The sequence below is a fragment of the Oncorhynchus tshawytscha genome, unplaced genomic scaffold, assembly GCF_018296145.1.
Source record: "Oncorhynchus tshawytscha isolate Ot180627B unplaced genomic scaffold, Otsh_v2.0 Un_scaffold_13173_pilon_pilon, whole genome shotgun sequence".
In the NCBI taxonomy this organism is placed as follows: domain Eukaryota; kingdom Metazoa; phylum Chordata; class Actinopteri; order Salmoniformes; family Salmonidae; genus Oncorhynchus; species Oncorhynchus tshawytscha.
This window is the reverse complement of record NW_024609816.1, coordinates 493,718-507,782: the sequence shown is the minus strand read 5'-3', so window position 1 is coordinate 507,782 and position 14,065 is coordinate 493,718. Positions and strand designations below refer to the sequence as shown.

The 14,065-nt window shown below is 44.9% G+C and overlaps 1 protein-coding gene and 1 long non-coding RNA gene across 12 annotated transcripts; one reads left to right on the top strand and one right to left on the bottom strand.

Annotated features, from left to right (window-relative positions):
* The first annotated feature begins 1,488 nt into the window (after positions 1–1,488).
* LOC112260880 (C-type mannose receptor 2) lies at positions 1,489–11,004 on the top strand. 11 transcript variants are annotated; one of them, XM_042318759.1, is made up of 8 exons: positions 1,489–1,802; positions 2,163–2,537; positions 3,655–3,993; positions 4,410–5,095; positions 5,393–6,152; positions 6,543–6,637; positions 9,327–10,260; positions 10,448–11,004. In XM_042318759.1, the coding sequence occupies exons 1-8, from the start codon at positions 1,760–1,762 to the stop codon at positions 10,834–10,836; spliced, it is 3,621 nt and encodes a 1,206-aa protein (XP_042174693.1). In that variant the 5' UTR covers positions 1,489–1,759; the 3' UTR covers positions 10,837–11,004. The 11 variants fall into 11 exon arrangements, with proteins under 11 accessions (XP_042174693.1, XP_042174694.1, XP_042174692.1 ...); XM_042318760.1 differs by having other exon boundaries at positions 4,410–5,606; positions 5,943–6,152; XM_042318758.1 differs by having other exon boundaries at positions 4,410–6,152; positions 9,327–9,452; positions 9,549–10,260.
* Positions 7,265–8,677, bottom strand: LOC121846079. Its single transcript, XR_006082989.1, has 2 exons — positions 8,563–8,677; positions 7,265–7,413 (listed from the first exon to the last, which is right to left on the bottom strand). It is a non-coding gene; the product is annotated as an uncharacterized LOC121846079 (long non-coding RNA).
* Positions 11,005–14,065: the final 3,061 nt, after the last annotated feature.

Here is a 14,065-nt window from a genome sequence, read left to right as displayed (position 1 = left end):
ACTGTCTCTCATGAGGACCACCACAGGAAAGAAAGACCCAGAGTTCATTAGAGTTACCAGCTTCAGAAAATGCAGCCCAAATAAATTCTTCACAGAGTTCAAGTAACACACATCTCAACATCAACTGTTCAAAGGAGACTGCTTGAATTAGGCTTTAATGGTTGACTTGCTGCAAAGAAACCACTACAAAAGGACACCAATAATAAGAAGAGACTTGCTTGGGCCAAGAAACACAAGCAATGGACATTAGACCGGTGGAAATCTGTCCTTTGGTCTGGTGAGTCCAAATTTTAGATTTTTGGTTCCAACCGCTTTGTCTTTGTGAGACGCAGAGTAGATGAATGGATGAGCTCTGCATGTGTGGTTCCCACCGTGAAGCATGGAGGAGGAGGTGTGATGGGGTGGAGGTGCTTTGCTGTTGACACGGTCAGTGATTTATTTAGAATTCAAGGCTCACTTAACCAGCATCGCTACCACAGCATTCTGCAGCGATACGCCATCCCACCTAGTTTGTGTTTTTCAACAGGACAATGACCCAACTCACCTCCAGGCTGTGCAAGGGATATTTGACCAAGGAGGTTGAGATGGTTTGGGATGAGTTGAACCGCAGAGTGAAGGAAAAGCAGCCAACAAGTGCTCAGCATATGTGGGAACTCCTTCCAGACTGTTGGAAAAGCATTCCAGGTGAAGCTGGTTGAGAGAATGCCAAGAGTGTGCAAAGCTTTCATCAAGGCAAACTGTGGCTACTTTGAAGAATCTCAAATATAACATATATTTTGATATGTTTAACACTTTTTTGGTTACTACATGATTCCATATGTGTTATTTCATAGTGTTGATGTCTTCACTATTATTCTACAATGTAGAAAATTGTTTAAAAAATTAAGAAAAACCCTTGAATGAGTTGTCCAAACTTTTGACTGGTGCTGTACAGTGTGGGCTCCTAGTCTTTTGCATTAAGCAGAGTTAAACTTCCTTGTTCTTTAAAGGGGAACAATAGGTCTGTTCACTCAAGGGCGTGACAATAGGTCATGCCCTTGAGTGAACAATTCTGTCACTAACTTCATTAATCATTTTGTTTCACGCTCATTGGTCAGACCAGCAAAAGACAGTAACTACAGTAAATTGTCACCTGTTTGGGACGGTATCTTCATACAGAGTAACCTGAATTGCTCAACCTCATTCCTAACACCTTACTAATGAATTGGACTGTCAACTAGCATTCTATTTTTCAATACAAAATGGACCGTTCTGGGACAATTGCTTTTTATCTGTAGGCGAATAGGCAATGACTTTTCCATTATCAGTGTATCTCAACAGTTTCACACTGTGATTATGTACATTTTGTCAGTTACCATGTGGTTTTTGGTGACACACTTCCGTGTTCTTGACTGACATGTTTTTCTTACCACCTGTCACAGCCTCATCATGTGGGCTCTATGTATAAGAATGACACATCTAAACCTGATGCACTACCTTGTCAGGGAACATTGCGACAAGGGTGAACCTAAAACGTGTGTTATCTTTATAAACAAGAACGGTCACATTCTTAAACACCTTACTACTAGGGAGTCTTAATAAGTCAGTCAACTAAGTTACAACGGGTGTCAGTTGCCTCCATTTCAGATGATTTTGTACTCGACTAGAACACAGGGTGTCACAGTTTGTATGTTTTGGTTAGATCTGAACGTTAGTAATGGACAGTTACACCGATTTCAGTTTGACAACCCATTCTGAAGACTAGTGAGAAGCTACAGTCATGATGAGGAGCACTGCGCTGTTCTGTCTCCTGTCCGTCTCAGGTATGTATTCTTCAGTGCTTTCAATAACATCAAAGTTATTTGTTGGAGTCATTGTGATAATTTAGGCATCATTGAATAAGGCATTAAAATATAAATCCTTCAGAAAGAGGTATAAGTGTTGGGAGTACCTCATACATAAAAGACTGATCGTCTGTTACCCAATCAACACATGGGTAGCTTTCAAACGGCAGGCCATTTTTCAGGATCCTTTCATAGTTCTCTCTGTTCATGAAAAGCAACATGATGTGTATTATACGTTGATATTCTGTGATATTAACAGGATGTGTGTGTGAAACCTATGCATGCAGCAAGGAGATATGATTAACTTGCTCTCTAATGGTTTTTGCTTGTATTTTACAGGACTGTGTTACCTGACTCTCAGTATCTCCCCTCCTCAGTATCACTATATTAGCCTTCAAATGAATTATAGCCAAGCCCAGACTTACTGTAGAGACATGTACACTGACTTGGCAACCATCTACAACTCAGGGGATCTGGATAGACTTGTACAATTGGTACCGAATGGTACAGCCAGTGTATGGATAGGACTGGAGTTTGGAGATGAATTTGAGTGGCGCTGGTCATTACCAGATCAGAGAAAGATTGAGTTTTTCAACTGGAGGGCAGCAGAGCCGAAGCAAAACAATACTCAAGACAGCTGTGCTGCAATGGATCCAAACGGACAGTGGTTTGAGGATAACTGCCAAATCAAAAGAGGTTTTGTTTGCTTTGATGGTGAGTAATCCTACATCTATTCTATTTATAGCAATTTCAACCCCATATCAGATTCAAACCAGGGCCGATTCCAGGATGATATGTCTGGATGGGCAGTCAGACATTTTTTGCCTGTTTTAAAGCTTGCTGACTACATGACTTGGGTATAATCAGTTGGGTGATTACGTGAGCATAATGATTTTTTTACTTGCTATATTGTATTTACTTCGCCACCATAACCTTTTTTTGCCTTTACCTCCCTTATCTCACCTCACTTGCTCATTGTATATAGACTTATTGTTCTACTGTATTATTGACTGTATGTTTGTTTTACTCCATGTGTAACTCTGTGTTGTTGTCTGTGTCGAACTGCTTTGCTTTACCTTGGCCAGGTCGCAATTGTAAATGGGAACTTGTTCTCAACTTGCCTACCTGGTTAAATATAAGTTAAATAAAAAATAAAAAAATAATTGTGTGGGCAATGCTCAACCCTGCACTCCGCTATATCTCCAATGCTCAACCCTGCACCCCACTATATCTCCAATGCTCAACCCTGCACCCCGCTATATCTCCAATGCTCAACCCTGCACCCCGCTATATCTCCAATGCTCAACCCTGCACCCCGCTATATCTCCAATGCTCAACCCTGCACCCCGCTATATCTCCAATGCTCAACCCTGCACCCCGCTATATCTCCAATGCTCAACCCTGCACCCCGCTATATCTCCAATGCTCAACCCTGCACCCCGCTATATCTCCAATGCTCAACCCTGCACCCCGCTATATCTCCAATGCTCAACCCTGCACCCCCCTGCTATATCTCCAATGCTCAACCCTGCACCCCGCTATATCTCCAATGCTCAACCCTGCACCCCGCTATATCTCCAATGCTCAACCCTGCACCCCGCTATATCTCCAATGCTCAACCCTGCACCCCGCTATATCTCCAATGCTCAACCCTGCACCCCGCTATATCTCCAATGCTCAACCCTGCACCCCGCTATATCTCCAATGCTCAACCCTGCACTCTGCTATATCTCCAATGCTCAACCCTGCACCCCGCTATATCTCCAATGCTCAACCCTGCACCCCGCTATATCTCCAATGCTCCATGCATGTATTTTCTATCCTCTGACAGGGAAAAACGCTAGTAACAGTCACATCTTCATTGATGACAGCAAGACTTGGAGAGAGGCTCAAGACCACTGCCGGGGTACGTATACAGACCTGGCCAGCATACGGTCCAGAGAGGAAAACCATCACGTCCAGAACATGTCACTGTCCCAGAGCATGTGGATTGGTCTCTTCAAAGACCCATGGAAGTGGTCAGATGGGAGCAACTCCTCATACCGCTTCTGGAAGACCAATCAGCCTAACAACTTCAGAGGGGACCAGAACTGTACTTCTGTTATACTCAACGATAACAAGTGGAATGTCCAGTGGTGCAACATCAGTTGGGGGTTTGTCTGCCATGGTGGTGAGTTTGGTACATTTTTGTTAGATGGGATTCAAATTTTGACCGGTAGCAACTTTTAAGAAAACAAATAGAAACAGAGAAAACAATTAAGATACAAAATCAAATGAAATTATATTGGTCACATTAATTAAGATGTTATTGCAGGAAATGCTTGTGTTTCTAGCTCCAACAGTGCAGTAATATCTAACAATTCATAACAATACACACAAACCTAAAAGTAAAAGAAAGGAATGAAAGAATATAGAAATATTAGGATGAGCCATGTCAGAGTGGCATAGACTAAAATACAGTAGAATAGAATACAGTATATACATATGAGATGAGTAAAGCAGTACGTAAACATGATTTAATGTGTTTGTTATGAATTAAATACATTTGACCCTTGTTTCTAATGTATTTGTATATATTCCTTACAGAAATGAAGCGACCAACTACCCAGATGCCACCTACAACTCCTCCCACAGCTACTGTGCTTGCCACTGCTGAACAGTCAACTACAGATGAAGTAACACCTAAGCTAACAACTACCCATTTTGTGCAGATTCAACATATTCTTTTAGATCTTTTACCAACCTCTGACCAAGCAACTACTGTAGGCTTACCTGTTCAAAACACTCCATCTACACCAGTACCAACTACATTCACGACCACAGACCAAGGTTCAATTGAACAGTTAACTACAAAACACCTAACTACCGAACATGGAACTACTGTTAAAAAACCAACTACATTCAATACCACAGTAAATGTCACTAAACAGTTGACTACTGAACGCCTAACGTCTGACCAAGCGACTATTGTACCTGTTCAAAGCAATATCTCAATGCCTGTACCAGTTTCATTGATTTCCACAGAACATGTTTCAACTGAACAGTTAGCTACTGAACACCTAACCTCTGACCCAGCAACTCCTGTACCTGTTCAAAGCAATATCTCAATGCCTGTAGCAACTACATTAACTAGAGAGCAAGCAACTACTGGTTACATACCTACAAGCGCTACTTTCAATACCACAGTGTGTGTTTCTACTGAACACCTAACCTCTGATCCACTGACTACTGTACCTGTTCAAAAACCAACTACATTCAATACCACAGTGCATGTTTCTACTGAACACCTAACCTCTGACCCACTGACTACTGTACCTGTTCAAAAACCAACTACATCCAATACCACAGTGCATGTTTCTACTGAACACCTAACCTCTGACCCACTGACTACTGTACCTGTTCAAAAGCCAACTACATCCAATACCACAGTGCATGTTTCAACTGAAGAGGCAACTCCTGAACGCTCAACCGCTAACCAAGCCACTACTGCTTACTTACATGAAACAACTGTACCTGTTGGAAACACTCCCTCAACACCAGTACCAACTACGTTCAATACCACAGTGCATGTTTCTACTGAACACCTAACCTCTGACCCACTGACTACTGTACCTGTTCAAAAACCAGCTACGTTCAATACCACAGTGCGGGTTTCTACTGAACACCTAACCTCTGACCCACTGACTACTGTACCTGTTCAAAATCCAGCTACGTTCAATACCACAGTGCGGGTTTCTACTGAACACCTAACCTCTGACCCACTGACTACTGTACCTGTTCAAAATCCAGCTACGTTCAATACCACAGTGCGGGTTTCTACTGAACACCTAACCTCTGATCAAGCAATTACTGAACCTGTTCAAAACACTCCTTCTACACCTGTACCAGCTAGATTCACTACCACAGAGGATGTTTCAATTGAACAGTTAATTGCTGAAAACCAAACTACAGATCAAGTGACTATTGGTTACTTACCTAAAAGTGCTTCTACTGCACCAGTCCAAAACATTCCCTCATCGTCTGTACCAGATACATTCACTACCACAAAGCAAGTTTCAACTGAACAGTTAACTACTGAACACGTAACTACACAACATGAAACTAATGTACCTGTTCAAAGCATTATCTCATCGTCTGCACCAACTACCACAGAACACGCTTCAACTGAAATGTTAACTACTGAACACGTAACCTCTGACCCACTGACTACTGTACCTGTTCAAAGCATTATCTCATCGTCTGCACCAACTACCACAGAACACGCTTCAACTGAAATGTTAACTACTGAACACGTAACCTCTGACCCACTGACTACTGTACCTGTTCAAAGCATTATCTCATCGTCTGCACCAACTACCACAGAACACGCTTCAACTGAAATGTTAACTACTGAACACGTAGACCTCTGAAGCCCAACTGACTGGACTGTACCTGTTCAAAGTGCAAATTAAAACAGTCCCTCATCGTCTGCACCAACACCAGTACCAACCACATTCAACACAACAGAACATGTTTCAACTGAACAGTTAACTACTGAACACCTAACCTCTGACCCACTGTCTACTGTACCTGTTCAAAAACCAACTACATCCAATACCATAGAACATGCTTCAACTGAAATGTTAGCTACTAGACACTCAACTAGAGAGAAAGTGACTACTGGTTACTTATCTACAAGTGCTTCTACTGTCCCTATCAAAAACAGTCCCTCAACACCAGTACCAACTACATTCAATTCCACAGAACATACTTCACCAGAACAGTTAACTACTGAACACCTAACCTCTGACCCACTGACTACTGTACCTGTTCAAATACCAACTACATCCAATACCACAGTGCGTGTTTCTACTGGACAGCTGTCTACCAGACTCCTAACCTCTGACCCTCTGACTACTGTACCTGTTCAAAAGCCAACTACATTCAATACCACAGTGCGTGTTTCTACTGGACAGCTGTCTACCAGACTGAACAGACCCACTGACTACTGTACCTGTTCAAAAGCCAACTACATTCAATGTACCCAGTTGACTACTGAAACTACTGTACCTGTTCAAAGCAATATCTCATCTGTACCAACTTCAATACCACAGAACATGCTTCAACTGAACAGTTAACTACTGAACACCTAACCTCTGACCAAGCAACTATTGTACCTGTTCAAAGCAATATCTCATTCCTGTACCAACTACATTTACACAGAACAACTTCAACTGAACAGTTAACTACTGAACACCTAACTCTGACCCAGCAACTACTGTACCTGTTCAAAGCATTATCTCACCTCTGACTACATTAACTACCTGGTTACTACCCAAGACATCCAATACCACAGTGCGTGTTTCTACTGGACAGCTGTCTACCAGACTCCTAACCTCTGACCCATTGACTACTGTACCTGTTCAAAAACCAACTACATCCAATACCACAGTGCGTGTTTCTACTGGACAGCTGTCTACCAGACTCCTAACCTCTGACCCTCTGACTACTGTACCTGTTAAAAAACCAACTACATCCAATACCACAGTGCGTGTTTCTACTGGACAGCTGTCTACCAGACTCCTAACCTCTGACCCACTGACTACTGTACCTGTTAAAAACACAACCTCGACGCCTGTACCAACTACATCCAATACCACAGTGCGTGTTTCTACTGATCACCTAACCTCTGACCCTCTGACTACTGTACCTGTTCAAAATCCAGCTACGTTCAATACCACAGTGCGGGTTTCTACTGAACAAACCTCTGAACCTGTTCAAAATCTAGCTGAATACACAGTGCGGGTTTCTACAACACCTAACCTCTGACCCACTGACTACTGTACCTGTTCAAAAACCAACTACTTTCAATACCACAGTGCGGGTTTCTACTGAACTACACCTAACCTCTGATGACTACTGTACCTGTTCAAAATCCAGCTACCTTCAATACACAGTGCGGGTTTCTGCACCTAACCTCTGATCTGACTACTACCTGTTCAAAACCATACTTTCAACTGAACAGTTTCTACTGAACACCTAACCTCTGACCCAAAGATCAAGTGACTATTGGTTACTTACCTAAAAGTGCTTCTACTGAACACCAGCCCAAAACATTAACCTCTGATCAAGCAATTACTCATCGTCTGTACCAGATACATTCACTACCACAGAGCAAGTTTCAACTGAACAGTTAACTACTGAACACGTAACTACACAACATGAAACTACTGTACCTGTTCAAAGCATTATCTCATCGTCTGCACCAACTACCACAGAACACGCTTCAACTGAACAGTTAACTACTGAACACGTAACTCTGACCCATGAAACTACTGTACCTGTTCAAAGCATTATCTCATCGTCTGCACCAACTACCACAGAACACGCTTCAACTGAAATGTTAACTACTGAACACGTAACCTCTGACCCACTGACTACTGTACTGTTCAAAGCATTATCTCATCGTCTGCACCAACTACCACAGAACACGCTTCAACTGAAATGTTAACTACTGAACACGTAACCTCTGACCCACTGACTACTGTACCTGTTCAAAGCATTATCTCATCGTCTGCACCAACTACCACAGAACATGCTTCAACTGAAATGTTAACTACTGAACACGTAACCTCTGACCCACTGACTACTGTACCTGTTCAAAGCATTATCTCATCGTCTGCACCAACTACCACAGAACACGCTTCAACTGAAATGTTAACTACTGAACACGTAACCTCTGACCCACTGACTACTGTACCTGTTCAAAAGCCAACTACATTCAATACCACAGTAAATGTTACTAAACAGTTGACTACTGAACGCCTAACGTCTGACCAAGCGACTATTGTACCTGTTCAAAGCAATATCTCAATGCCTGTACCAGTTTCATTGATTTCCACAGAACATGCTTCAACTGAACAGTTAGCTACTGAACACCTAACCTCTGACCCAGCAACTCCTGTACCTGTTCAAAGCAATATCTCAATGCCTGTAGCAACTACATTAACTAGAGAGCAAGCAACTACTGGTTACATACCTACAAGCGCTACTTTCAATACCACAGTGCATGTTTCTACTGAACACACAAGCTCTGATCAAGCAATTACTGAACCTGTTCAAAACACTCCCTCTACACCTGTACCAGCTCTATTCACTACCACAGAGCAAGTGACTACTAGTTACATACCTACAAGTGCCTCGACCGCACCTGTCCAAAACACTCCCTCATCGTCTGTACAAACTACATTCAATTCCACAGAACATACTTCACCAGAACAGTTAACTACTGAACACCTAACCTCTGACCCACTGACTACTGTACCTGTTCAAATACCAACTACATCCAATACCACAGTGCGTGTTTCTACTGGACAGCTGTCTACCAGACTCCTAACCTCTGACCCTCTGACTACTGTACCTGTTCAAAAGCCAACTACATTCAATACCACAGTGCGTGTTTCTACTGGACAGCTGTCTACCAGACTCCTAACCTCTGACCCACTGACTACTGTACCTGTTCAAATACCAACTACATCCAATACCACAGTGCGTGTTTCTACTGGACAGCTGTCTACCAGACTCCTAACCTCTGACCCACTGACTACTGTACCTGTTCAAAAACCAACTACATCCAATACCACAGTGCATGTTTCTACTGGACAGCTGTCTACCAGACTCCTAACCTCTGACCCACTGACTACTGTACCTGTTCAAAAGCCAACTACATTCAATACCACAGTGCATGTTTCAACTGAAGAGGCAACTCCTGAAAGCTCAACCGCTAACCAAGCCACTACTGCTTACTTACCTGAAACAACTGTACCTGTTGGAAACACTCCCTCAACACCAGTACCAACTACGTTCAATACCACAGTGCATATTTCTACTGAACACCTAACCTCTGACCCAGTGACTACTGTACCTGTTCAAAACAGTCCCTCAACGTCTATACCAACTACATTCAATAGAACAGACCAAGTTTCAACTGAACAGTTAACTACTGAACATCTAAATACAGAAAGTGCACCTACTGTACCTTTTCAAAGCATTATCTCATCGTCTGCACCAACTACCACAGAACATGCTTCAACTGAAATGTTAACTACTGAACACTCAACTACAGAGAAAGTGACTACTGATTTCTCACCTACAAGAGCTTCTAATGCTAATGTCCAAAACATTTCCTCAACGTCTTTACCAAGTACAGTCAATGACACAGTGCATGTTTCAACTGAAGAGGCGACTACTAAACACCTTACTACTGAGAATGTAAAACATCAATCAACAACTGAGACTGCAGACACAGAAATGCAACACAGCATTACACAAGTGACTACTGAACATACTTCTGCCCTACATATAACCACAGTGGCTGAGACTGCTCCATACAGTACTACAAAGCCTGTCAGTCTCTCCACTGTTATGCCAAATGAAAACAGTCAAGGTTTAAGTCCAGGTAACTTTCATCATTATATCACAATTATTGACATGTTGAAAGCCCAATAGTCTCTTTTTTGTTTGGCTGTGGTTTTATGTTGTTTCAAAGATGTTATATTACAGAGCAGAGGTATAAATGCAGACAAATCTACATTTTGTTGAATGGGCTCCATGTTATCTATCTTTAATATCTTTATTTCTCTCAGACAACCTGATATTGATCCATGAGAACATGACGTGGAATGAGGCCCTGAGCTACTGCAGAGAGCACCACATTGACCTGGTCTCGATCACTACAGAGCTGCTTCAGTACTGGGTGACAGAGAGGGCTGCCAACGCCACCTCATCCCACGTCTGGGTGGGCCTGCGCTTCACCTGTTCATTCCACTTCTGGTTCTGGATCAGGTCTGATGCAGGCTGCTACCAGAACTGGGCCCCCGGGCACGGCTCAGACAGCCAGCAGGACTGTGGGATTGCAGGGGCTGTAGAGACCACCGGGAGGCAGCAATGGGTTAGTCTGGAGGAGAACCAGAGACTCAACTTCATCTGCTACAAATGTTCTGGGGACAGTGGTGAGGGGTTGATACATCCCTGATTCGGACAACTTTTGTATTATGTATGTTTCTTGTGCAACGTGAAAAATGTACACTACCGTTCAAAAGTTTGGGGACACTTAGAAATGTCCTTGTTTTTGAAAGAAAGCACATTTTTGTCCATAAAATAACATCAAGTTGATCAGAAACATAGTGTAGATATTGTTAATGTTGTAAATGACTATTGTAGCTGGAAATGGCAGATTTTTTATGGAATATCACTCCTGTGATCACAACCATCACTCCTGTGTTCCAATGGCACGTTGTGTTAGCTAAACCAAGTTTATCATTTTCAAAGGCTAATTGATCATTAGAAAAGTCTTTTGCAACTATGTTAGCACAGCTGAAAACTGTTGTTCTGATTAAAGAAGCAATAAAACACCGATAGACAGCTGTATGGGTATGGTTCTGTATGTTTTAGTGTGTTATTGTTGAGTTCTTGTTTGGCACTCCATTTTATGAATAAGAGTTTGCATTACATGCTTGCTGCTGCACTGTCTGCCACAAATGCTACATTGACACAGCAGTAGATTGTATATTAAACAACTGCTACATTGACACATCAGTAGACTGTATATTTGTCACGGCCTGACCTTAGAGAGCCTTTTTTTGTCTCTATTTGGTTTGGTCAGGGTGTGATTTGGGTGGGCATTCTATGTTCTGTTTTCTATGTTTTTGTATTTCTATGTTTTGGCCAGGTATGGTTCTCAATCAGGGACAGCTGTCTGTCGTTGTCTCTGATTGGGAATCATACTTAGGCAGCCGTTTTCCCTTTGATCATTGTGGGGAGTCTTTGTTAGGGGCACTATAGCCCTTGTAAGCTTCACGGTCGTTTTTGTTATTTCTTGTTTTTTTGGCGACATTTTAACAAATAGAATAAAATGTACGCTCACCACGCTGCACCTTGGTCTCATTCCGACGACGGCCGTGACAGAACTTCCCACCACCAAGGGACCAAGCAGCGTGGCCAGGAGGAGCATGGATCCTGGGCCCGGGAGAGGAGAGAGTGGATGACATCTTGGACATGGGAGCAGGTTATGGCAGGGGACAAGACCCTGCCATGGAAACAGGCGGAAGTAGCAAGGGAGGAACGACAACGTAGCAGGCACGAGAGGCACACGGGGGCACATGGGGAGATTGGCAGAGTTGGGTTATAGACCTGAGCCAACTCCCCGTGCTTACCATGGGGAGAAGCGTGGTACTGGTCAGGCACCATGTTATGCGATGGAGCACACGGTGTCTCCAGTGCGCGTTCACAGCCCGGTGCGCTACATCCCAGCTCCCCACATCTGCCGGGCTAGGGTGAGCATCCAGCTAGGAAGGATGGTGCCCACTCAGCGGGCCTGGTCTCCAGTGCGTCTCTTCGGCCCAGGATATCCTGCGCCGGCTCTGCACACTGTGTCTCCGGTGCGTCTGCACAGCCCAGTGCGTCCTGTGCCAGATCCCCGCATTTGCAGGGCGAAGATAACCATCCAGCCAGGACGGGTTGTGCAGGCTCTATGCTCGAGACCTCCTGTGCGTCTCCACGGCCCACTGTATCCGGTGCCTCCGCCAAGAACCAAGCCTCCAGTATGTCTCCCCAGCCTGGTGAGCTGCCCCACTCCAGTGATGATCCATGCCAAGAAGCCTCCAGTGATGATCCATGGCACAAAGCCTCCAGTGATGATCCATGGCACGAAGCCTCCAGTGATGATCCATGGCAAGAAGCCTCCAGTGATGATCCATGGTACGAAGCCTCCAGTGAGGATCCATGGCAAGAAGCCTCCAGTGATGATCCATGGCACGAAGCCTCCAGTGATGATCCATGGCAAGAAGCCTCCAGTGATGATCCATGACACAAAGCTTCCAGTGATGATCCATGGCACAAAGCCTCCAGTGATGATCCATGGCAAGAAGCCTCCAGTGATGATCCATGGCACGAAGCCTCCAGTGAGGATCCATGGCAAGAAGCCTCCAGTGATGATCCATGGCACAAAGCCTCCAGTGATGATCCATGGCAAGAAGCCTCCAGCGATGATCCATGGCACAAAGCCTCCAGCGAGGAGTCATGGCACGAAGCCTCCAACAACGGCCTCCAGTCCGGAGCCTCCAGCGATTGCTTCCAGTCCAGAGCCTCCAGCGACGGCCTCCAGTCCGGAGCCTCCAGCAACGGTCTCCTGTCCGGAGCCGCCAGTGATGGTACCCAGTCCGGGGCCCGCAGCGAGGGTCCCCAGTCCGTGGCCCGTAGCCAGGATCCCCAGTCCGGGGCCAGCAGCGAGGGTCCCCAGTCCGGGGCCAGCAGCGAGGGTCCCCAGTCCGGGGTCGGCGACGAGGGTCCCAAGTCCGGGGCCCGCGGCGAGGGTCCCCAGTCCGGAGTCGGCGACGAGGGTCCCCACACCAGAGGTGCCACCAAAGTGGGGTGAGCTAGAGGTGGAGCGGGGTCTATGTTCCACACCAGAGCCGCCACCAGGGATAGATGCCCACCCAGAACCTCCCCTATAGGTTCAGGTTTTGTGGCCAGAGTCCGCACCTTTGGGGGGGGTACTGTCACGCCCTGAACTTAGAGAGCCTTTTTATGTCTCTATTTGTTTTGGTCAGTGTCACGACTTCCGCCGAAGTCGGCCCTTCTCCTTGTTTGGGTGGTGTTCGGCGGTCGACATCACCGGCTTTCTAGTCACTACCGATCCATTTTTCTGTTTCGTTTTGTTTTGTCTGATTACATACACACCTGTTTTACATTCCCTCATTACATTCCCTAGTTAAGCATCTGACATACATTTCTGTTCTGTCTGTGATTGTTTATGTCGTTAGTGGTTGTGTTTGTGTTAGTTTTGCTGTATGTTCCATTTTTGGAATTTTGCTTTATTCTTTGAGTAAACTCAGTTGGATTACTCCATACCTGTGTCGTGCGCCTGACTCCGCTTTCACTCTGCACCCAATCGCTGACAGAATCACGGACCATTCAAATGGAGTCAGCAGGTACAGCCAGCCCTTCTCTCCCAGTAGAGGAGCGAGTTCAGCAGCACTCGACCATGTTAAACCGGCTAGGGACAGCCATGGATTGCGTGTTGCAAACTATGGACAGATGGGAGAGAAGAGGCTTTCCTGTCAACGCTACTACACCACCACCCGTGCCTCAAGCTACACCGATGTCCACCCCTCCGTCGTCAAGTCCCAGTGGAATTCGGCTCCCGCTCCCAGGAGCGTATGATGGATCAGTTGCCGGGTGCCAGGGGTTCCTACTCCAGCTGG